The following is a 26808-nucleotide window of genomic DNA, read 5'->3' as shown; positions in this document are numbered from 1 at the left end:
GTCAAGGGGGTTATAGCAATAGGAGGGATCTCTGTGGTGAAGCCACTGTCCTCCTGTATCTTGGCTGTATCAACATCAATATCCCAGGATTTTACTATTATACCACAGTTTTACAAGATGTTATTATTGAGGTGAAGTGAGTAAGATACAGAGGATCTCACTATATTCTTTCTTACCACCTAATATGAATCTACAATTCTCTAAGTAAAAATCTGAATTAAAAAACATTTAAGTTGAAACAAAAAAGAGAAAAATGCAATTGTCTAGTAAGTTTCATATGTGAGTGGTGGTGGTAAGGGTATTTTTTAATTTTCTTATGCTTTTCTACTTTTTTTTTTTTTAAGTATTTGAGAGAGAGAGAGAGAGCGCACAGTGGGTGGGGAGCAGCACAAGGAGAGGGAGAAGCAGACTCCCTGCTGAGCAGGGAGCCCCACGTGGGACTCCATCCCAGGACTCCGAGATCATGACCTGAGCTGAAGGCAAACGCTTAACTGACTGAGCCACCAGGCATCCCTTTCCTACATTTTCTAAGTTAGAATGAATATATATAACAGAAAAAAATGAATATATTTTTAAAATATCTCCTGAGACTCATGTATTACTTTTCCACTAAAGAAAATTATTAAAATATGTAATTGTCTGCCTCTCATTATTTGTCACACTGGGTAAATTAATTTAGACAAATCTGCTTCCGCTGACTTAAGAAGACATGTGGAGAATGAGAATTTTGATTAGAGGAGTAAGAGAGCGACAAGGTCAGCAGCGTGGAAGGGTGGAAGGCTTTGAACAGCCAAGGGACTGTACAAGAGCACCATGTGCCTGAGGACAGAAGAGAAAGAAGCAGAAAGGAAAGTAAAAAGGATACCGAACAACCTCTGTACACAAAGCAATTTTTCCTAGGCTCTGGTGATCACAATCATTATCTACACATTTTTTTCATTTAGCAAAAATTAAGTACCTCGTACATTCAACACATTCCATTAAAGGTAAAGGGGGAGAGGCAGGTTAGTGTACCAATTATGAACATAAGGATCTACTACTTAAATGAGATGAGACAACTGGGCACATGATATGACCACTCCCATCCCTACTTCTTGACCTATAAATAAAGTCGGTAACATAAAACTTACATCACAATGTTGTAAGGATTAAAAGATATAACTTTTGAAGCATGTGACAGGGACTCAAGTAATAAATGATAGGTATTACTATTACTATAGTATGTGTATTCTCCATTTACTTACTCCTAAAATATAAGTCTTGCACTCATGCAAAATAGGTTATTGTTTTGTATGAGATTTCTTACTAACAAACTTTACCTGTAATTTTAACTCAATCATTACCTTATGATTCTCTGCATTTTCCATGGCAAAGTAAGGCGGCATTGCAGTAACAATGATTCCCAGTAAAGCTGCTTGAAAATACAGCTCAATTTTAAAAACTATGTCCGTAATTTCCTGAAAGATAATCACAGAGTAAGAAATGAAACTGAGAATCACTTATCATCTTAGTACTTTCTTAATGAAAGACTATCAAAACCTCTGAAGAAACACATCAGGATACCTATCCTAGGCATAGTCTATATGACAAAACAGGAGGCAAGACAGTGAGTTACAGGACCAACTCAGCCACTTACTAAGTAGCTACATAATCCTGAGCAAATCATCGTATTTCCATTTTCTTATTTACAACACAGAATAAGAGGGCATTTAAAATTAAGCTTTACCATTTAATTAAAAATAATAATGTACATGAAAAAGCAGTTAACGTCCACCAGCAGTCCTACGCAATGAACAGGACCATGTCAGAATGATGTTTGATGCTTTCATTGGTCGCTGGGACTATGAGCCATTTGGGATCTCGGGGCCGTCTTTCTTTTGAAAAAGCTGTACTTTGGAACAAACTCAGCCTCATATAAAACAGGAGTTTCTTCTCCGCAGCAGAGGGGGCTATAATTCCCACAGGCCTCAAAGGTTCCAAGCTGCCCCAAAGATCCAAGTACAGAAGGAAACTTTTCCAGACAACTAAACAGCTGGTGCCCCAAATACAAACTACCCAGAACCAAGTGCACTGTATTACCCCCACCCTCAACAGGTACAACGGTCTTCTGGAGGGTGGGAGAGACAATGAAATCTAGAACTGATGTAGTGACGGATGCAGAACTCTATGAACATAATAAAAATCAGTGGATTGAAATGAGTTAATAGTATATGAAGTATATCTCAATAAAAATGTTAAAAAGTATAGCAATAGAAAGTAAAAATGCTATGACAGAAAGATATTTTCCATTTATTTTTCAGTATGTGAAAAATAAAACATCAGGGTGAGAGAAAAATGTTGACTATTTTTCTGAAAACTTAAGTTAATTTTCACATTTATAACCCAATAGTCCTATCTAGAGGAAAAAATGACTGTATGAGCAACTTCTCAAGTTTCTTTCAATACCCCAGTAAGAGATTTTAAATGGACAATATTCATTTTTAAATTATCTTAATTTTTCTTATATGATTAATACAAAAAATACTTACTCTTTATAAAAATATCAGTACCATGACAGAACCTCCTTGACCTTGAAGCAAACTAACCCTGGGCACTCCTAAACCCAGATGTAAAGTATCCCCAATTCAAGTTTTAGTAAGACTAAGAACTGCCACATGATGAACATCTACAGATTTCCCTTATATTAGCCCTTGGCTTTTATTACACACAGGTGCATGCAAACACACACACACACACACACACACACACACACACACACACACACACTTTTTAAAGTTTGCTTACTTGAAAGAATGGGGTATTCCAGACCTGGATGCTTTCGGTCACATTTAAATGATAAAGATAATAATTACTGATAATATTCATTAATACAGGTAAAGAACAAACCATAGTACTGTTGAAAACAGCTGTAAAAACATAGTCCTACAATTTAAAAAAAGAGAGCGTTATTACATACCATATATAAATACACTGCTACTATGTACTAAGTTTTTCTCACAGACTAAGGAAATCCTCACTAAAAGTTGATTCAACAAATTATAGAAATAATATTCAATAGATAAAGATAGATAAAGACAACCTGGTTTGGAGTCTATAAATATTTTGGCATTTTAAACAAAAATATAACACAAAGATTAAATTTTTAATAGTTTTATTTATTGGTCATCCCCCAGGTCATAAAATACATTATAAACATAGCTAGCTATGTCCAAAAGTAAATTCTAATTTCCAACTAATGAGGTCAAATCAGCAAATGATTAATTTTAGAGAAAATATCTTAGTATTCTGTAACTCTCAAATAGGTATTCACTCACGTATATTACTCTTACCTTTTCCGAATACATCACATTTAAAGCTGCACTATGGGGAGCAGCAGACACATAGTCACTGTCATTAAACATTGTCACCACTATGTTCTGGTTTGTGAAAAAGCTAGTAAGATCGCTGATATCAGAGTCTGATATGAGAAAATAAGCAAATAATAAATAATCAGTTTAAATAAGAAACAGGCACAGACTTTTAATAACATTGGAAAGAGCTTTTTTAAAAAAAAGATTATCTTCATTACATACGACATGATTAAGAATACCGGCTCTGGAGCCAGTCAGCCTGGATTCAGATCCAAGTCAATATATACACAGGCTTTAGTTATTTTTTTTAGAGATTTGTTCCGTTTTTGTTTTTTTTTTTTAAGATTTTATTTATTTATTTGATGGAGAGAGAGACAGCCAGTGAGAGAGGGAACACTGGAAGGGGGAGTGGGAGAGGAAGACGCAGGCTCCCAGCGGAGGAGCCTGATGTGGGGCTTGATCCCAGGACTCTGGGATCACGCCCTGAGCTGAAGGCAGACACTTAACTACTGAGCCACCCAGCGCCCCTATACACAGGCTTTAAACACAGAACCTGGCACAGTAATTGTACAAATTTTAGCTCCTGCTGCTGCTACTATTGTTACGTTGAAATTTAACCTATAATACTCACATGAAATTTGGTTAAATTGTGAGAATAAAAATCTGGCAATTTTCTGTGATAAGAGGGCCTGCTAGGCTCAGAAACGTAGACCCAAGCAGGGTGTGGAGTCAGGTAATACCACTTCTTAGAGGATTTCTGTGTGCTTTGAGCAGACAAATTTTATAAATGTCAATTGCCTTAACTGCCTTAAAATATTAAAACACATAATCAGGTCTCCATCTACATTCTTTAAATTGCCTGGAGCCAAGGGAAAGATTATGAATCCTGTCCGAGGTTTAAATCTATACCAACAAGTCTGATGAATGGAAACTGTTCCCCCTCCATCTTCAGAAAAACCAGAAAGGACAAATGTGACTGAGAGAAATCAAAATCAAACAAAGGAAACAACTATCAGTAATTAAAAATAGTATGGCAGGTGGATCAGACTCAGCACCAAACTTGAGTATCAGAGAGACTGGTGCTTTTAGTGCTTGCTTTTTTAGATACTACATTTACTCCTGATGTAGAATCTCAAATGATCTCTCTTCTCTAACTTGCCACAGTGGCTCTGTACTCTAGAGAAGAGAGCTACATTATAACTGAAGGAACTATATCACCTGTGATACAAAAAGTTTTGCAAGGAGGATCGGATATGCTTCAATATAGACACATAGAAGCCAGTAATTTCCAAATGAAACATGGCTTTATTTAGTACCAAAAAGGCCTAGGAAGATATAGGGTACATATGTAAGCAATTCTAGAAATACTAAAAAATAACAAAAGGGACAAAACTTTGAAAATACTAGTATTTCTGCAGATTAGTGAGAGTGAACTCAAAACAAAATGATTTGAGATATATATACAATTTCCCAAACACACAAAACATGTCACTATAATGAGTATAAGGCTCTATGCAGCACTATATTTTACCAACATGAAATGTGTATTAAAATCAAAACAAAAATTCTAATGAAAGAAATTATAAAACAACACATTTTCTACTCGAGTAGTTTTGTCATGAAATATATCGTTTCTCCAAAAGAACAAAGATTATATAATAAACTGAGTCACATTTTAATAGTGATTATTTTTTTTAAAGATTTATTTATTTATTTATTTATTTATTTATTTATTTATTTATTTATTTGACAGAGAGAGAGACAGCCAGCGAGAGAGGGAACACAAGCAGGGGGAGTCGGAGAGGAAGAAGCAGGCTTCTCAGCGGAGCAGGACTCCTGGGATCATGCCCTGGACCGAAGGCAGATGCTTAACGACTGCGCCACCCAGGTGCCCAAAAGTGATGATTTTAAGAGTTATTTATAATCATACCTAACTACGATTATTATCTAACACTGGTCAAAGCTCTTCAGTTAATAGTGAATCAAAAAGGAAAGATACTAGAATATAGGTAAATGTTGGAAAATATTAAACCCCAAAGAGTTTGTGAGTTATATAAATGACTATATTAAATACAATTTTCTAACCTATTGCAGCAAGATAAGCAAATAAAGTTGCCCCTGTTTTGCTGTAAATTTGCCAGAGTTAGCTAACCTTGATTTACTCTTCAAGAACCTTGGGACTATAAACTATCTATGCAGATGAGAGATTCTGTAGGAACTGTTCATATATGAATGAAATTTTATATAAGGTTTTATTATTTTGAAAAGCAGAATCTGATGTCAATTTTTTTTACTTGTTCTGAGTCTTGCTCAAGACCATAGTTCTTTATTTTTTTTCATATTTAACAACTATGTAATTAAGAATAATCAACAGCAAATTCAAAATTTTTCATAATCAATTTAATGTATTTGATTAGAAATATTTATATTTAATGCCATTTTTCTTAATTCTAATTTTTCACAGTCCTTGAAAAATTACCTAAACATTTCTATTTAGACATCTAACTGCATAAATATTACATACTGCAACTCTTTCTAAAGGTGTTTCAACTTAAGTTTATTTTGCTTGTCATAAACTTTAATATGAAACACACTACTCTAAGAATATGTTGCTACCATTAAAAAAGGAAATCTTAATATCATAAACAGTACAAGGTTAGTTTTAAAAACTGTAATCTACACTTAACCAAACTTTCATTTCTGTAATACATTACTCAGCATCAACAAGTAGTTTTTAAAACTTAGATTTGTACAGACCATGCCTTTACCTTACATCTATTTCTAAAATCCCAACCTCTGACCTATACCCCACACCCCATGCCCCAACCAACACACATTCACAGACCTTCACACACTCTCACCAGTAGAATTTTGAAGAAGCAGACTTGTTTTGTATTTATGAGGTTTATCTCCAGGTTTTAAGAAATATAAGTCCGGAACAAGTTTGATGGGAACCACAGCATTTTTAAAAGAGCGATGTACCAAAAACATAAAAATCTGAACTGCGAAAAAAATTAAAAGCAGAAGCAACCTGAAAGGAAAAAAATAAAACAGCAAAGGGCACATTAATATGTAAATCTATTTTTAAAAATCCTCCTTCGAATAACAGTCAAAAGTACACATGTGAAAAAAAAGAGAGAGAGAGAGAGAGAGAGACAGAGGGAGGAGAGAAAAAAGAAAAACCTGAAAGGAACAGCACTTGGGAATAGAATTTCTACTCTCCAAAATGATCTCATGACAATACCGGACAGAAAGCCGGTATTCAATGACAAAATTAAAAGTTATGAAACTAAGATCAGAGTCATCCTGAAACTTTTATAGGGTATGTAAACTTGTGTTTATAGTTCTTTAAGAACCAGATATTATGCCACATTTACAGGTCTATTGTCCTGAGGGAACTACTCTATTTCCTGCCCCAAGTTTTAACTATTTACTCCCCTATGTATTAGGAAAGTTACAACACAAAAATATTTTAGATACAGAGAAGGAAACAAAAATACAGGGAACCTTTGTTTTGTTTTTAAATACAGTGAAACTCTGAATGACTGATATCTTTGAAATGTCATCCACACCATATTAATTTCCATTGTTCCTCTAGAGAGAGGCAAAACAAATATACTACAGTCAGTTACAAGGATCATTATTTGCTGTTGGTCAAGTACATAATTCTATTATCTATTCAAAATGCCCTTCTATCTGGAAGACAGATATCCTTTGGTCTTATCCTACAAAATATTTGCTACATTTTATGGGATAGGTGAAATAGCAAGTGGGTAGAGAGAGCTTAGATTACCACAGTTTAGCATTTTATAATTTCCAGAAACCCTCTAATTTTTAAAAAATTGCTCTTTTAAATTGTTGTAAGTATACTGAATCAGCATTTCCAAAAGCATACTGCATTAAACCTTAGTTCCATAATCAGTTAATAGGTGTTTTACGTTAAAAAACTCATGATTAAACAGTATTTGTAAACTCTAGATTTAACAAAATTGAAGCAATTTCTTTACTACAGAACCTCTTATGTGTTTACATATGCTAATAACTCCTTAGGACAGGAAATATAAGATATAGTATTTCCTAAATGCGCAGATGGTCAAATGAATATTTGGAATACTTTTTGATAGGAACTGAATGTTTGTGTCACCCCCCACCCTTGCAATTTATACGCTGAAGCCCTAACCCCCTGTGCGGTGGTATTAGGAATAAGGCCTTTGGGAGGTAATCAGAATTTGATGAAGTCATGAGCATAGAACCCTTGAGATAGGATTAGTGCCCTTCTAACAGAAATCAGAGAGCTTGCTCTCTGTCTCCTGTGCATCAACAAAGAAAGTCATATGAGCACACAGCAAGATAATGGCCCATCTCTGCAAGCCAGGAAGACTGCCCTGAGGACTAATTTTGTACCTTAATCTGATTTCCAACTCTCCAAAACCATGATATAATAAATCTCTGTTGTTCAAGCCACCCAAGTCTATGTTATTTTGTTAAGGCAGCCTAAACTAAGACTTTTATTATTTTTCAGGGAGTATTTTAGGAGAGTAGTGTTCAATTAAATAAACTGAAACATGTTGATTTAAATAAATATTTTTCTTTTAGTAATGCTGAGACCAGAATATATAAGACCCTTGACTGACATTTCTTTGATACTGAATAAACTAGGGCAAAAAAGCAAATGAATTCAGCATATCTCAAGCATGTAACAATATTCTTGCTTATTAAATTTTATTTCTACTGCCATTAGGGATGTAACAAGATCAGTTTGTGTTACATGAAAATATTTAATGTTACGTCCCAATAATTGAAAGTCTAGCACCCATGGGAACCTGAGAGAGGTACAGCAAAGTTGAAAAGATATCATTTTAATCCCAGTTCTACAAGCTATAAAGCCTTCTTTGTATTTCCGTTTCTTTATCTGATACAGAGATAAAACTTACTCTTCCTGCTGTTTACAAAAAGCAGTTATACATAAGGGAATACATACAAAACAACTGTGTAAAATATAATCGCAAAACAAAATTTAAATAGTGATAATAATTCAAAAATTACACAACTGAAGAATATTATGACAGTCCCTCATTTAGATGAGACAAAAAATGCTACTTTAAAAAAAGAGTGAAAGCTCTAGTGGTATTCAAAGAAATCGCTAAATGCATAATTCTTTTCTCTGACATTGTGAAGTTATAGTCTTAATCTTTCAAAACTACACAGATTTACGTATGTCTACACTTAAAAAATTAAGATGACAAATTGAATTTATAGCCTTAAAAAAACAACTCATCAGGCAGGAAAGTGATCATACTTACACTGATCTTACTGATTTACTTTCCCGTTTCAAGGTAAGCAAATGAAACTTTGCTATTGTATACACCTGCTGTTTCCAAAGGCTCATGGTGCTCACAAGAGAAGCCTTGGTTTCAGAAAGAATAAGTAAGCTCTGCTCCATTTCATCAAAAGATTTTGAATCCATTTCTTCCTCTGGTGGTTGCTGAGTAAATACACTATAATCTATTTGCCAAAACAAAAGAAAGGCAGAAAATTATGGGATAGTCCTTAAAAGAATGAAAATCTTTCCGAGGCATGTAAATTTTAAAGAAGCACACTTCTGGTGGTGATGCAGGACAAAGAGAACTCTCATATACTTTGGCAATGTTATTAAAACTGAACACATGCATATCTTATACCCATAGGTATAAATGCAACAAAGATACATACATAGGTCCACCAAAACACATATACAAGAATATTCTTACTAGCTACCTGTCAAGAATAGCCATAAACTGGGAAGAACCCAAATGTATACTAACAGGGTAACGCATAAGCTGTGAAATACTCTTATAATAGAATAGTCTAAAACAATGAAACGGAATAAACTACTATACAACCACAGTTCAAACCTTATAAACATATATTAGGTAAAAGAAACTAGACACAAAAGAGACATACACATGATTTTTTTTAAAGATTTTATTTATTTATTTGACAGAGAGAGAATACAAGTGGGGAGGAGGGGGAGCGGGAGAAGGCTTCCCGCTGAGCAGGGAGCCCGATTTGGGGCTCGATCCCAGGACCCTGAGATCATGACCTGAGCCAAAGGCAGACTCGTAACTGACTGAGCCACCCAGGCACCCCCATACTATATGATTTTTTCATGAGACCAAACACATATAAAATTAATCAATGAGGAAGCGTTCTACATCCTGACTTCTAACTTCCTCTATTTCTATTTCTACACCTTTATCTCTACTCAATTTTATCAAACTGGACACGTCCATATCTGACATCTTGTTCTCTCTCCAATTATATAAGATCTAAAACTTTTATGTGAACTTTCTCTAACTACAGTCTGATATCACATCCTCATCATAAACCTGACTTTTGTCCTTTCTCCCTGTTTGAGAGAAACATCCTGTTTCCTTCACCCTCCTGACCCACCACCACCACCATCTCGCTAACTTTCAATCGTAAGAAAAGTTTCCTCAACACACATTCTCACCTTAAACTTCACAGAACCAGCTTTGACCTTTACCACACCACTGAAGTGGATACTGTCAAGGTCACCACTGACTTCCACACTATCAAAGCCCTCACTGTCTTCCCTGTTACCAAAACCATCTTTTCTGTTCTTATCTTATTCTTCACAGCAATCAGCAAATAAGGATCACCTCCTCTTTCCTAAAACACTATTTTGTCTGGGTTTTACATCTCCTTTTGTGAAGAGAGAAAATGCAAAGATGGGTCCTTCTCAGTCAGCCCTACTGGCCCTTCACCACTCAACCTCAGGGCTTGCCTGTCCACTCTTCATCTGTACTCTTTCCCTGAGTAATTTCATCCAAACCCATGGTACCATCTATCTGTGAGTAACTCCAGAATTTATATCTTAAGCCCTAACATCTTCACTCAGCTCCAAATGTGTTAATCCAACTGCCCACTGTACACCGCCACTTGGATGTCCAATAAGCATCTCAAACAATATACCCAAAATTCATGCCGAGATTCCTCCTTTCCACAAACTTGCTCCTTCCCCACTCTCAGGAAATGGCAATTCCTTTTTTTTTTTTTTTTTAAGATTTTATTTATTTATTTGACAGAAGAAGAGACAGGCAGTGAGAGATGGAACACAAGCATGGGGAGTGGGAGAGGAAGAAGCAGGCTCCCAGCGGAAGAGCCCGATGCGGGGCTCGATCCCAGAATGCCGGGATCACGCCCTGAGCCGAAGGCAGATGCCCAACGACTGAGCCATCCAGGCGCCCAGGAAATGGCAGTTCCATTCCCAATTCTCAAGCAAAAAGCTTAGGAATTATTCTTGATTCTTCCTTTTCCCTAACACCTGACAATCCATCAGCAAGTCATCACCAGTACTGTGAATATAGTCCAAGTCTATTCTGTTTCCCTATTTTCACAACCACCCTATTTCAAGCTAAGATTAAGTATAATAGTTTCTTAACAGTCTTCCTGCTTCCACACTTCCTTTATAATCTACTCATCATTTAACAATCAGAATGCATTTTTAATTTTTTTATTATTAATTTATTTTCTTACTTTTTTTGGGAGGAGAGGGGGCAACGGAAGAGGGAGAGAGAACCATAAGCAGGCTCCACATCCAGTGCAGAGCCAGATGCGGGGCTCAATCTCACAACCCTGAGATCATGACCTGAGCTGCAATCAAGAGTCGGACGCTTAACTAACTGAGCCCCCCAGGTGCCCCCAGAATGCATTTTTTAAACATGCAAATCAAGTCATGTTACTCCTTTGCTTTAGAACTCTCAATAGCTTCATATTGCACTAAGAAAACAAATTATTTTCCAGATATTCAAAGACTAAACATGATCTGGCCCCTGGCCCTCCCCTCTGACCTCTCTTTGGCTCTCTAAACTCTATCCACAGTGGCCTTTTCTCTGTCATCAAACACATCCAACTCATTCCTTACAGTTTCTAGGGGTACCTGGGTGGGTCAGTTAGTTAAACGTCTGCCTTCGGCTCAGGCCAGGATCCCGGGGTCCTGGGATCGAGCCCCGCATCGGGCTCCCTACTCAGTGGGGAACCTGCTTCTCCCTCTCCCTGTCAAATAAATAAATAAAATCTTTAAAAGAAAAAGTGTGCAGTAGCAGTTCCCTTTATCTAAAAAGCTTTGCAATAAAATCCTCACACATTTAGATTTTTCTTGCCATCCAAGCCTGAGTTTATCATCTCAACACAGTTCCCCTGACGATACAAACTAAGTTATCTGACTCCCAAGACCACCCCATTATTTCCTTCATAACTCCTACTGCTATCAGTAAATATCTCAGTTACTTATTTACCTATTTCTATCTACCCTTTCTTCCTCTAAAAACATATTTCACATGTTTATATAATTATTTGTTTACCATGTCTCTGGTTCATTGCCTAAAATTTTTTGTTAATTTTGTTTTTACCTGCTTGGTCAATTTCTGCTTCAACTTCTAGCTTTAAGAACACATCTTCCAAAGTCGTCATTGAAACACCATAAGAAATTACACCCAAATTTGAATGAGTGTCTAGAGCAGAAAATAAACCTAAAAGAAAAAAAATGAAAGAATGTTGTGTAGTTAAGCACATCATCATGAATTATTCTAAAATACTCTTTTAAAATGGGATAGGACTAAATTTACTCTGCTAGCACAGTAGTTCTCAAACACTTTGGTCTCAGGACCCCATTAACATTCCTAAAACTTGCTAAGGACTCCAAGGAATGTTTGTTTATAGAGATATATCTAGTGGATATTTATCATATTATAAATTAAACCCAAGAAATATTTTACAGAATGACAGGCAGGGTACATTAAAGTTGACCTATGTGGTTCATCCCAGTTAATTAAGGATTCTTCTTTTCCCTAGGAAAAAAATCAATTAAATTAATATAGAAAATCTCTGTCTAAATGAGATAAATGTTATGGGAATTCTGCACAACTTATCTGCATCAATAATATCCTTTTGGTTATTAAGAGATTCCCTAAACAGACAAGAAGACTGAGTATGAGTTCCTCATTATAAAGCAGAAAAATAATGCCACTATTAAAATAATTCAAGGGTTTACATATTATTATGTCCTTCATTATAGAATCATAAACTGGAAAAGAACTTCAGAACACATACAAACAACTGTAGGTGTATGCGTGTATAATTACACATTCCCAGGAGGCCTCTGAGCCAATGGAGCAATCTTTCTTGATTACAAAGCAAATACATTTATTTAAATTAACATATTAGTTACAGTTTCCTGCATAGTGTTTCTAAAAAAATGGAAAGAAAAAAACCCAAGTTAGCTTATAGTTTCTGACTTTCAAAAGTAAAGCAGAAATGTAAAAGTAAAGTAAAGCCATCTGGGAACATGTAAATATTACACAGAAAAATATACAACAAAGTAAATCAAGAAAACGTATTTCCAATGCAAGATCCTGGTTCAACAATCAGGAAACTGAAAGTAATACCTGCAAATTTGTCCATGTCCTTAAAAGGCAAGCTATACACAAGTTGTTGGTCATTCTGTTGTAATAGGGTAGCTCCAGGTATATGTTGTTTAACCAGGGAAGAAAGAGATTCAGTGGCACAATATCTGTCTATGTACATGCTAGAGAAAACCAAAAGTCATATTTTTTTTAATAATTAATAAACAACCAAAAGTAAATTCTGAATGCTTGAAGTAAAGTTAGTTCCATAAAAATTGGCCAAAGCACATTATGGCAAATCTCAAATATAGTAACAGTAGATCAAGAATACTCTAAAGAATAAAGTCAATCAAGAATGAATGATACCTTAGGCGGTAGCCAATCCCCCATTTACTTTTGAGAAAAATTGAAGAACCAACACATTTCAACATTCCTTGTGATATGACAGCTTTCCTATCTGCAAACAGAAATTTGCATTTCAATTTTTAAGTTAATAACAGCATTTGCATTTCAATTTTCTAAGTCAGTTGGCATTTATATTTTGGGAACTACCACATAAGACACTATCAATAAGTATCATTAAATACAACCTTATTAGAAAGAAATCAGATTATCACTTCCTGGTTTTTAAATGAGAACACTGAGGCAATGAGAAAACATACCATTCGACCATGTTTCACGTAGCTATTAAGTAACAAAGCCAGACATTTTACCCACAAAGTTCCAACTCTGGAGTCTACTTTCCTAATACTGTTCCGAATATCTCAGACTCTTCCTAAAAGGCTCACCATTGCAAGAATGTTCACAATTTCCTTTATAATCAAATGTAAAACAAAAAACAAAAACAAAAAAATGTCAGTTTGTTGGGTTTTCTAAATACTTTAAAAAAAAAAAAGATACTACTCACAAAATGAAACTACAATGTACATTGTGCTGAACACTTGCTTCCTTCTGGGAGAGTGGAATTTAGGTACATGGCAGTCAGAAGCTGCCTCTATGACCAGCACCCACTAAAAACCTTGGGCACAGAGTCTCTAATGAGCTTTCCTGGTAGACAACATTTCACATATGTCATTAACAACTCCTTGCTAGAGAAATTAAGCATATTCTGTGTGACACCACTGGGAGAGGATTTTTGGAAACTCATGTCTGGTTTCCTCCATGTCCCACATGCCTTTTCATTTTGCTGATTTTGCTTTGTACCCTTTCAGTCTTGTGGTAAGAACTCGTAAGTATAACTATATGCCGAGTCCTATTAGTTCTAGCAAATTACTGAATCTGAGATGGTCTGTAGGACTCCCAAACACAAAAATATGTCATTTTTTAAAAAGTTTAAAACACACAGCTGTGAAGATTACACAGCTTCTTTATTCCTCGGGATTTAATATCTCTTTGTCCATATCCTGTTTGACCCCATGACTTTATCCTTCAAAAATAAAATAAAAATCTCACCAGCAAGAATGTCAGCTTCATCCATGAAATGAGTACTAAACACTGTTACCCGATTAGATTTTCCATATTTCAGAAGATTCCAAACAATATGACGAGAACAGGGGTCCATTCCAGCTGTTGGTTCATCTAGCAATAGTATCTGTGTGAAAAAGAGCAGGGAATGGCAGAGAATCCTCAGAAAAACTAAAATACACAAAATTTATGCACATTGGGAAACCTTCCCATTTTAAATTATTATTCCAACAGGAAGTATATTAGATCTGAGTTTTTTATTCATATATGAGCTAGCATAAATTTTTTTAAATTATCCGTTTGGCAAGTGAATATTTTCCTTGTTTCAATTTTAAAAGACTAGTTATCGGTAACATATAAGACATAAGTGTATAACAATCAGATACATAAACTAAAAAACAAAATATTTATGGGGGTTGAGAGAAAGATAAATTAACTTAAAGCCAGAACCCAGAGTCATCCCAAGCTATAGCAGCAAGGAGAAATGTAGCAGGATGGCAAGGACCAAGAGGGCTCGGGCTGTAGCTTTCTAGCCCTATGCCAAGCACTGTAACAGATGGTTCTGTTTTATAGGACAAAGAGGAGCACAGAACAGACAAATACAAAATAAAATCAGCAGAACAGTGAAAAACTGAACTATTCCTTTGGTTTTGTTCTGTTTTTTAAATTTTATTATGAACTATTACAAACATATAGAAAACTAAAGAGAGAATTAGAACAATACTGTTAAAACCACCAGTGAAATGCAACAAATGCCATTTTTTAGGCCATTATTTCCTGCAGATGTTTTTTTAAAGAAATAAAACATTGCAAATATAACTGAAATCCATCCTTTCCATTCCCCTTCCCAGAAGTAACCACTATGGTATGTTTTATCTTTATGACTCGAGTTTCAAACCTTTCCATTATAATCACATCCATAATAATATATAACGTTTTATGCATACTGAAACTTTACACAACGCATTATTGTATGTAAATACAAATTATATTTGTGTATTAATATTTATTTACCTTTGGATTCCCAAGAACAGCAATTCCTAAAGACAGTTTTCTTTTTTGACCACCACTTAACTTTTTAGCTTGATTATCTTTGATAGCCTGCATGTCTAAATCCAGTAAAACCTTCTGCACCTGTGAAGTGAGAACAATGTTATTTTTTAAATTATATGATTTACATAATTATCAATATTAATTTTAAATGTCCCGATTTTAATATCAACTTAAAAAATGTTCTTTTAGTACAGACTTTAATTTTGACATTTATTCATATATAATTTTGAAATAACAGATAAAAAGATTCCTAATTGAAAGGTCTGTTTTACTTTGGAGACTTCCTGGGTAGTGGTGAAGGGATCAGTTGGAAAGCTGTGTGTGTGTGTGTGTGTGTGTGTGTGTGTGTGTGTGTGTGTGTAGGAAAGGAGGCAGATGTGAAAGGAAAGGAAAGGAAGGAAGAAAAGAAAAACCTATATAGAGAGGCTAGTATCCTCCAGATGAAACAAGGACTATTTTATATGTACTAAAATATTTACTCTAAATTCCATCGAATTCTTTGTAATAAATTTGTTTACTGGCTCAGAACAGGTTATTATTTAGATTTTCATGCATTTTTTTACAACAGTTATTACAAAAGGTTAGTAATTTATAGGTAATAAAGTAAAATTTCTATATGAATGACATACTTCTTGTATTACATTATTGGCTGGTATTCCTTTGATTGAAGCCAAAATGGATAAGTTTTCTTCTACTGTCAAAACATCAAAGTGTATATCTAACTGTGGACAAATGCCAATCATTTTTCTTGCTTCAAACATTTCGTCTATTTCTGAGACTCTGTGTCCATATATAGATGCAAATCCTAAAAGCAAAATATATATTTAAATTTATACTAACTATATTAAGTAGTAAAAAGTATATATGCCTTAATGTACACCAATAATTTAGTTACTTGTATACAGTAAATATGTAAGGTATGAGTTAATATAAACTTGGAAGATACAACAAACCCTTATTTCCATACTATTGGTGATCTGCTTCCACCTTATTTCCAACCTCCTTTTCCTTCATTTTCAGGTAATATTACATAGTGAAAAGAGCAAGGAACCACACAGCTTAACACTAAATATAATTGTATACTGGTACATTATTTACACTTATATTCCATAGCAATTTTCCTTCATTTCCAGGCATTATTCAGTAGTGGAAAGAAGAAACTAAAAATCTTCCCCTAACTAGATGTATGGTCTTGAGAAAATCAATCTGAATTCCAGCTTTTCTCTTCTATAACCTAAATACAAATATATCCTACTTAATTTTAAGAACTATTAAATCAATGTGATAATGTATGGAGAATTGTAACAAAAATCATAAATTCCTATTAAAGATAAGATATTACCACTATTATTAAAAATGACACAATTAGGGATAAGCAACAAAACAAAACTAATTTTAAAAGTTAAGCTACATTTTAAGAAATGCAGATTTAATACATGGAAATTCAGCCTTTCTTAAAGTAAAATATTTATTGTACTGCCACTCTATTAGGTTATTGTGGAAATATGGCGCTGCCATATTAAATTCTCACCTACAGGGCAATCACATACAAAAATCATATGTTTAAGGTATTGCTCTTATAATTCTATTTTAGGAGATGGTGTTGCTATTTACCATTCTTTCCTTTTGAACTGTTATTGTATATTTAGAAATCTGTACCTACAATCTAAAATATCTATAGGTCTCATTTAATTTCCAATTAATTACTGATTTATCCTTCCTTGAAAATGAAAAATACACACAAATATCTGATAAAATAAGTAACAAAATCAGATCCTTTTTACTTCATTAAACATGACTGAATCATTTTTATTTTCTATTGAAAAATATGTATAATAAAAAAATAATAAAACACATTTATAGACACTGTGGTTGGTCTCAAATCATTGAAAAAAATCAATCTGTACATGTTTGGATAAATCCAGGATAAATAATAAATCATATATATTTATATAAATATAAATCAAAAATAAATAATTATTTAGCGGTACCTTGGTTAGTCACATTAATAAACCAAAGTAAGAGATTTTTTTTTTACGTCCAAAAACTCTCACCATCAGAAGGTGGGCATAGTCCACAAAGAATATTCATCAATGTACTCTTTCCTGTTCCACTGTGGCCAAGTAATGCAGTAATCTGACCCTCATATATGTCAAATGACAAATCTAGTTCAGAAAAGAAGAAGACTCAAATGTGATTTTTATTTCTGTTGAGCTATGCAAAATAATACATAATACTTGAATACTTTTGAAATAAATCAGTAAGTTTAATGTTAGATTTAAAGTTAGCATATTTAACAGCATAGTACTTACAGGATAAAAATTCCTTGTTACAGTCAATGATATGGGCAACAAGAAATGTAATAAAAGTAAACATTTTTTGTTATACTAACAGATTTCAAGAACATACAAAACATTGGGGAGGGTTTCTGTGAACCCACTTTTGGGACTTTTTAAGGTAATTAAAACAAATAAGGGACAAAAATTTGTTCCCAACGGTATTAACTAGGTTAAACACTGGCAAAAACCTAGAAATTAACCAAAAGCATGGGAATGGCTGAGCAAATGCTTGAGAAATTCAATTTAAATAAAAAGAACATGGGGCACCTGGGTGGCTCAGTTGGCTGGGCAGCTGACTCTTGATTTATCATCTCAGGTCGTAAACTCGCGGTCATGAGATAGAGCCCCATGTTGCACTCTATACTCAGTGGGGAGCCTGCTTGAGATTCTCTTGCTCCCTCTGCCCCTTCCCCCTTCTCACTTTCTCTCTCCTCTAAAAAAATAAATTAATAAATGAAGCATAAAATGAAGAAATATCACTAGATGGATGTGTCAATGATTAAAGAAGGACAAAAGACAAGGATCTGAAAACCCAGCTTTGAATCACTGTAGACCCTGATTTGATGATGGTAACCTGGGATTCTGAGTTATCCCTAGAGCTTCAGGCCAGAAGCAAAAATAAATCCCCTCTAGAGGAAGATCACATCATCAGAGCATCAAATAATCTCTACAATTTTCATAGGCAATACACAGTACTCAGTCAAAAACAACCAGGAAGGAAATAGCAAGAGAAGATCAAAACCCAACAGAAAAGACAGGTGACAGAAACAAACCGAGAGAAGATTTAGATATTGACACCATAAGATTCTAGAACAACCATGCTATCATGCTCTCAAGAGAATGTTGGCAAAGAACTAAAAACCACATAAGAGAACCAAGTGGCAAAACAAAAACTGGAAAGGGTAAGTGAAAACTATTTCCATACACAGTTTAATCAGGTTAGGCCGAACTACAGATAATTAGTAAATGACAAGAAACGTAAGAAAATATCTAGACTAAAGCACACAGACAAAACAATAAAAAATTCAGAAAAGAGAATAAAAGACAACTGGGATAAAATGAAAAGTCATAAACCTGTAATAATAAACCTAAAGGGAGAGAAAAGAGAAAATAGAACAGAAGCAATACTGGAAAAGAAATGGCTGAGAATATTTTTAAACAGAAGAAAGACATCAAGCCAGAGAGTCAAGAAGCACTTATATACTCAAAGTGGAATAAATGTAAAATAAACAAACACCACCAAGGCCAGTGGTAGTAAAACTGCTGAAAACCAAAAAAGATCTTTAAAAACAGCCAGGGTGAACTGGCTCTGCAGCCAAAACAACGGAAACAAGAAGACAACAGATTACATTTTAAAGTGCTGAAAAAGACTAACCGTCAAACTAAAAGTACATATTCAGAGAAATATCCTTCAAAACTGAAGGTGAAAGAAAGATATTTGCAAACAAAAATGGAGAGACTATATCATCAGTAGACCTGCATTAAAGGAAAAGAGCAAAAACATCTTTTTCATGCACAAGGAAAATTATTCTTAGATAGAAGATCAGAAAAGCAGCAAGTAACAAAGATAAATAATGTGGTAAATATACAGGTAAGTATAAATGGAACAGTCTTTTAAAAACAATGCTAATAACAATATCTCCGGTTTAAAATGTACGTAGAATTAAAATACATGAAAACAACAGCATATAAGTTAGAATAGGGATAAGTAAGAATAAAAGTAAGGTCCCGACTTCCTTTTCTTGCTTTACTATTCTACAAATACTATAAATTAGTAAAACACTAATTTATAATTCAAGAATACATCTCATAATATCAAGAGTAATTTTTTAAAAAGGCATGTAAAACTAAGAAGCCAACGGGGGGAAAATAAGAAATGGCACAAAACAAACATACAAACAAAAAACTCAATTGCTTCCAGTTCAATGAGCCTATTGAAGGATGAGAGACCATATTGAAAAAAGGCAAATTATCCCACCTACAGTCCACTAGACAAACTAGCCTATTAGCCAATGATGTGCCCAGATCACTATCCAATCCCAGATAATCCACGGACTGGTTGAAGAACTCTCCAGGCAAACTGGAGATTCCTTAGCCACAGTAAAATAATGGTTGCCCTCTGCCATTGAGCATTAGGGTGGCTAAAGCTTAACGGTTAGAGCAGAGATAGATAAATGATTCCATACCGAGAAGCTAGGAAAAGTAGAACAAATTAAACCCAAAGAAAGTAGTAATACAGAAATAACAAGGAGAGTAACACAGCTCAATAAACTGCAAGCAAATATATGATAAAACTAACAAAGTCAGGGGCTCAGTCGTTTAATAGTCTGACTCTTGGTTTTGATTCAGGTAATGATCTCAGGGTTGTGAGATCAAGCCCTGTGATGGGCTCTGCACTCAGTGCAGGGTCTGCTTGGATTCTCTCCCCCACTCCGCCCCGGCTCATGTTCTCTCTCTCTCTCTCTCTCTCTCACTCACTCTCTCTCTCTCAAATAAATAAATAAAATCTTAGGGAAAAAAAGAAAACCATCAAAGTTAAAAGTTCATTCCTTGAAAGATTAATAAAATTGATAAACCCACTATAAAGCAAATGAAAAAATAATCACAAATTACTAAATGAAGAGAGGGAACATCATTACAGACTCTACGGACATTAAAAAGGTAAGAAGAGATTACTATGAACAACCTGTAACTATCAATTTGGCAATTTAAATGAAATGGACAAATCCCTTGAAAATAACTCACCAAAACAAATACAGTGCTGAAAACTTATAAATTGATTCTAACATACTTCCACATAATTCTGTACATGAGAATACAAAGTGCCCAAAATACAATATTTAAAGTTATCAAGACTAACTGTAAAGCTACAATAGTTCAAAGAGTTAGAAGCAAGGACAGATAAATAGATCAGTGTAACAAGAGTTCAGAAGTTAAACCACAATTTATAATCACTTGATTTAAATTATTTTTAAGAGGGGGGTGGTGGGCAGAGGGAGAGAGAGAATCTTAAGCAGGCTCCATGCCCGGAGCAGAGTGTAACACAGGGCTCGATCTCACAACCCAGAGTCACTTGATTTAATTTTTAAAATAACACTATTGAGATATGGTTGACAATAAACTATACATATGTCAAATAATCTGCTAAGTTTGAATGTGTATATAACCATAAAACCATCACCACTATCAAGATAATGAACATATCCATCTCCACAAAAAGTGCTGTCTCCCGCTTTTGCCGGTTCTATCTAACTCCACCCATCTCCAGGTAACCACTGATCTGCTTTTTTTCACTAAAGATTAGCTCTGCCTCTTCCATAATTTTATACAAATGTAATCGTATGCTATTACTATTTTATTTCTGGCTTCTTTCACTTAACAGAATTACTTTGAGATTCACCCATGTTGTAGCATGTATTAAGAATTCATTCCTTTTTTTTGCTGAATAGCATTCCATGGTATGGGTATACCACAGCTGGTTTGTGTATTCACCTACTGATAGGCATTTAGGTCGTTCCCAGTTTTTGTCTAACAAATAAGGTTACGATGAATATTCATGTGTAAGTCTTTCTATAAAATTATGCTCTTGGCCAAATACCTAGAGGTAAAATGGCTAGATCACATTATAGGTGTATATTTAACTTTTTTCAAAAGCTGGCAAGCTGTTTTCCAAAGTAGTTGTGCCACCTCACGTTGCCTCCAGCAGTGTATGAGTTCTAGCTGTACATCTTCACCAACACTTGGTATGATCAGCCTTTTCAATTTTAATCATTCTACAGTGCTGTGTGGGGACAGATGGTAGCTACACTTGTGGTAAGCACAGCGTAACATATAGAAAATAATAATTTTAATCATTCTACTAAATACGTAGTGATATGGTTTTAATTTGCATTTCCCTAATAAGGAATAATGTTGGACATCTTCTCATGTGCTTATTTGCTATCCTTATGTCTTCTTTGGCAAAGAGTCTATTCAAATATTCTACCCATTAATTGGATTGCTTCTTATTACTGAGTTTTGAGAAATTTTTATTCTGGATCAAAGTCCTTGATCAGATACATGATTTACAACTATTTCTCCCAAGTCTGTACTTTGTCTTTTCATTTCCCTTAACGGGGTCTTACAGAGAATGGAAGTCTTTTTAATTTTTATAGTCCAACTTATCAATTAGTTATTTTATGGTTTGTGCTTCCGGTGCTGTATCTGAGAAATTTTCTTGAACCCAAGGTTTCAAAGCATTTCTCCTATGTTTTGCTCTTTTTGAAGTTTTACACTTTTAGGTTTTACATTTAGCTATATGACCCATTTTTCAGTTAGTTTTTGTCTATGGTGCTGAGGACAAACCAACACTCACTTTACCTAATTGTTTCAAGAGCATTTGTTTAAAAGTCCATCTTTTCTCTACGAAGTTATCTTTGTACCTCTGTTGAAAATCAGCTATCCATATATATATGGGCCTATTTCTGTGCTCTCTGTTCTGTTTCACTGATCTATTTTTCTGTCGTTTTTATACCAAAATTACACTGCCTTGATAAGTGGAACATTTATATGAAGTCTTGAAAAAGGTAATACTAGTTCTCCAACTCTGTTCTTTTTCAAAGGGGTTTTGAGTATTCTAGGTCATTTGCATTTTCATGTAAATTTTAGAGTCAGTTTGTCAAGATCTTCAAAAAAAAGAGTCTAACAGGATTTTTAATTGTTTAGTTTACTTACTTCTCAAAGCCTCCACATTTTCACCTTTCCTTCTGTATGTCTTCTGAATACCACTGATTCTGAAAAACACCATTTTCTACTTAAGTATTTAAACTAAATTATAAGGATGTGTGTTTCCATGCATAATATTTTTATCAAAGCTGTCATATTTAATGGGAAAAATAATAAAGTACCTTTCTACTAAAACAATAAACCTAAGAGAGCTGACAATAATTATAGAATTATTTTAAAGAAACCACAGAAGTATATAGTACTCCTCTCCATTTTAAGTGTCATTCATTCATTTTTCATAACAAGCCAACTTCTAAAATACAGCATTTGGCCCAAGCAATTTATAGATTCTTTTCGTCTTTGATACTTTCCTATTTATAATTTATCAAATACTTGTTACATCGGTTAAGGGAGATTAAAAATCAAATGCTATAAGTCACATCAGCACACATTTCAAACTATTTATAAATGTGAAGTGGTTCTCTCATTCCACTTTAAATGTCTTAACATTTTAAAGAATTAATGGTTTCTTTAACCAGTTTAAATTTTGCCCTTGTGAAGGCAGACCATTAGCCCACTTATTACATCCTAAGTATTTGCCTCTCTCTTGCTTTTATATATTTCTCTTAAATTTGAAAAACACTTTACTTTTTCTTCCATTTTTCTTTTATTTCTTTTCTCTTTCTTTTTCCTGTTATTTTTTAAATTTAGTTTTGAGTGATCTAGCAAGCCACAGTAGTGAATTTCTTTGGTTAATGGAAATTAAACTGATAACTTTAATTATCTCCCAATACCCAAAGGTCTATGAAATTAACAAAGGATAATATAGACAACGTAGCCTGAATAAAATTATAAAGTTAATATTTATTCTGTTTCAATCTACATAATGGAGCAAATTTTAAAACAGCTTAACTGTAAAATAATAGGTGTTACGACTTAAAAAATTTCCATTGAAACATAAAATTTCAAACCTAGCACCTTATTCTAAATGGTTACAAAGAAAATAAGAACTTAAAAGAAGTAGCCCATATTAATACTGTGTTTTAAAAATCATGAGATGTGTGCCAAATCTCTTAAGATATAATACTTATATACATTTTAAAAAAAACATTATTTAAATGTAGCAGGTTCCATCAATACTTCTTATACCTAAATTGCCAAAGATTAAATGGTACCTTATGGCTTCTTTTCCCATAAATTCTGAAGAAACAGGCTCAACAATTTCACTAAAACTAATATTCCCATTAACATTGCCCTCTGATAACTCCTTATAATTTCTTTTGCTCTTTGACCAATATGATGGCTTTAGAAAATATAAAGATGATCTCCGTAAGCCAAATTCCCCTGAAAAATAAAAAAAACTTAATTATCGTAACAAATTATTTCTAAACACTATGTTTTAAATCATAAAAGCAGTACATGAAACTTGTGACCTAGATCTAAAATTTACATAAAAAGTATTAAATTGGCATTGTGTGAAAAATATGTTTTATGACAAATAATTTTAGTCCATAAACAGTTTGAGATACTTAGAGCGCATGACGATATGAAGGTGAGTGAAACGCATTTTCCATTCTAAGGTAACTTATATCTTTATCGGTACACATACATAACAAGCAGCTAGAACACAATGTAGAACATGAAGCATGTCATGCATGGTGCTAATAAGAGTTCAAAAGAGGAAAAGTTTATACCTAGACAGGGAATATATCCTGAAGGCTTAAATGAGTCTCATCTTAGAGAGTCTTTGAAAACAGCTAGTATTTAATACTTAGAAAAGTGGATACAGTTCATGGAGAAGACTTTTTAAAATCAGGAGAGTAACACAGCAACAGGACAGGAATAGAAGACTTAGACACAGTAGACAGTGCTGGTTGCTCACACAGTATATATCCATTTTCACCTCCTTCCTCCCAAAAACAGACCCTTCCCATTTTTTTAAATATCCACTCCTCTTCTAGAGGCCCACATCTGATCTGATCACAACTACAGAGATCCTAACTGATCTACTCAGTATGTGGCATTCTCTGGACTGTTACTGCTCCAGCTGTAAGCATGTAAACAATCAGACAAAAGCAAAGATTTTAGGTGGGGCAAAGATTCACCCTCCCTCTTCCCCTGGACATGAAGAAAGAAGCATATATAACTACAACCCATGAAGAGAGCAAACCTGCCAGACTCAAGACACAGGTGGCCAAAGCATGGAGAAAGTGGATCCCTGATGACACAGTTGAGCAAGTCAACCAATTGGGATTCTAGCCTATCTCTGGACTTCATTTTAAGTAAAACAATCAATTTCCTTCTTGTTTAAGCCAATTAAAATGGTTTTCTGTTAAGAATAACTAAAAACAATCTGATCTACTGGAGCTGTATTTAAATAGGTAAACAGGATTAATACAGAATACAATACGGAGGGAGAGAGTGAAAAGAAGGGATTAAATATATAAAAGTATTGTGAAGGACATTAATACATAAGGAGTTTCTATTTAATGCACTAGGATATGCCCAGCAAGATGATTTCTGAGCAGGTGAATAACTTGATTAAAGGGAATGGTGAAGTTTTAGATAGACTGAAGGCAAGTAATGAGATGAGAGGCATTACAATGGTATAGACTAGTACTGCCCAACCTAATCCCTGCAGTGATGGAAATGTCCTCTATCTGTACTGTGCAATATGGTAACAGCCACACGTGGCTACTGAGCAGTCAGAAGGTGACTTGCGCTACTGAGGAAATGGACTGTTAATTTAATTAATTCTAACTAATTTAAATTTTAAAAGCCACTTGTGTCTAGTAGTTACCATGTAAGCGCAGGTCTGAACACAGACAAAAGTATAATGAGAAACTCAAAGGAAAGTCAAGGGAGTGCTAGATATTTTAATAATATTTTGAATCTACAGGAGTTGGCTAGAGATGCACAATAGATAAGGAAAATGGTAGGAGTTATAAGATGACTTCATAGTTTTGTACCTTAGATGGTAAAAGCAAAATACTTTAGCCAAGAAAGACTGACACAGGGAAGGACAGAGATAAATTCAGTTAGAGACGTAATGTTTTCAAAGCAAACTGCTCTCTTTTTAACAGACTCTCCTTATGTTCACTAGTGGTTAAGACACAGGTACAAAATATACTTATTTAAAATTAAGTTAAAAGCTTGGACAACAAATATGACTTAGGGTACTCTGGCTAGAAAAAAAAATTTTAAGTTGACTCTGTGTGAGCAAATAAACTAAGAATCTTTAAAGTAAAATCCAATAACTACCTGCATACCTGGAATGACTTGATCAAGATAGACAGCCAAGAGGACATAGAATATACTATTAAGTGCTAGCATGACAACAGTAATAATTAGAGGATATGGGCCTTCAGTCAAATTAGAAAATAAAGCACCTTCATTAAAATCTTCTAAGTGCATGACCTGAAAAATAGAAACACCAACTTTATTATATGAAAATGATAAAAATAACTAAAAGCTAACACTAGAGTCACTCATTATATCCAGACTGGTGGTAACCAAACTGGGCGTTTTAACAGATTAAACAATCTACCAACTTAGTAGTATGAATTTACAAAGAAAACAACAGAAGCCTTACCAAAATATAAGTTTATCACAACAATCCATTTCAATCCTTTTTACTGTTATGTTTCTAAAAGTAGTATATATCCACTCCTGGGCTTTTTATTCTAACGCGAGGAGTATCAAATGAAATAATAATAAAGTATGCTATTAATACTAACTGATGCAAACAAATGGTCCACATGGAAGTCAAACAAATTAAGTATTAGAGGATAAAATTATGATCATCCTTTCAATGCTGAAAAGGGAGAAGGTATTCTGAATAATTAACACAACTATTACACTGTACATAGTACATATACGTAAGAGAGCAAAAAGAAATATACTAGAGGCTGATGCCTCATTTAGGTCGCAAATCTGCCATTAGGTGAATAAACCTTAATCACACCACTCTAGATCTCACTCTCCTCATCCGTGAAATGAAGACGGGTTAAATAAACACTGAAAGTCCTTCTCACAACCAACAAAACATATGAATCTATAATTCTACTTCTCTAAGTGAAGGAGAACTCAGTGGACCCTTAAAATGTGTAAACAACAGTTCTTAGGTCCAACGTAATTAAAACTTGTTTAACTCAATGCTCATAAACAATCTATCTTAGATCTCACAAATCAGAATATTCTATCTAGTCAACATGAATCATCTCTTACATTAGTAATTACATTTTTTCTTTATACATTAACCAAATTTATGTTCTATTATATAAAGCAGTTTCTCTTAAGAATTTTTCCCTTAGAACCTGACTGCCCCTATAAAGATTAATAAAAATCAAATAAAAACTTTAAAAATAAATAAATATAAATATTATTTAGATGAATGACAATCTCAAGAACCCTAATAAAATAAACCCAATAAAATCCACCAGGTCCACTTATTTCACTAAGACAGTTATGAAAATTTCTTTTACTCCACAC

At 34.1% G+C, this 26808-nt stretch overlaps 1 protein-coding gene across 5 annotated transcripts in view; it reads right to left on the bottom strand.

Annotated features, from left to right (window-relative positions):
• Window positions 1-26808, bottom strand: part of ABCA5 (ATP binding cassette subfamily A member 5) — a 67825-nt gene that overhangs the window by 19243 nt on the left and 21774 nt on the right. For all 5 annotated transcript variants that reach the window (XR_006411032.3, XM_044389095.3, XM_048225835.2 and 2 more), the window contains 15 exons: window positions 25587-25734; window positions 23493-23661; window positions 22327-22385; window positions 17329-17439; window positions 15904-16079; window positions 15236-15355; window positions 14210-14348; window positions 13124-13214; window positions 12800-12939; window positions 11765-11884; window positions 8654-8855; window positions 6212-6381; window positions 3330-3457; window positions 2785-2922; window positions 1344-1457 (listed from right to left, as the gene is read on the bottom strand). Coding sequence is in view for 4 of the 5 variants with exons in the window: in XM_044389095.3 (XP_044245030.3) it covers window positions 1344-1457; window positions 2785-2922; window positions 3330-3457; window positions 6212-6381; window positions 8654-8855; window positions 11765-11884; window positions 12800-12939; window positions 13124-13214; window positions 14210-14348; window positions 15236-15355; window positions 15904-16079; window positions 17329-17439; window positions 22327-22385; window positions 23493-23661; window positions 25587-25734 (2025 nt within the window). In the remaining variant the exon portion in view is untranslated. The remainder of the gene's footprint in view (window positions 1-1343; window positions 1458-2784; window positions 2923-3329; window positions 3458-6211; window positions 6382-8653; window positions 8856-11764; window positions 11885-12799; window positions 12940-13123; window positions 13215-14209; window positions 14349-15235; window positions 15356-15903; window positions 16080-17328; window positions 17440-22326; window positions 22386-23492; window positions 23662-25586; window positions 25735-26808) is intronic.

This window comes from Ursus arctos, unplaced genomic scaffold (assembly GCF_023065955.2).
Source record: "Ursus arctos isolate Adak ecotype North America unplaced genomic scaffold, UrsArc2.0 scaffold_24, whole genome shotgun sequence".
Classification (NCBI taxonomy): Eukaryota; Metazoa; Chordata; class Mammalia; order Carnivora; family Ursidae; genus Ursus; species Ursus arctos.
The sequence above is the reverse complement of the archived record's forward strand: the minus strand, read 5'-3'. Positions and strand labels throughout refer to the sequence as shown.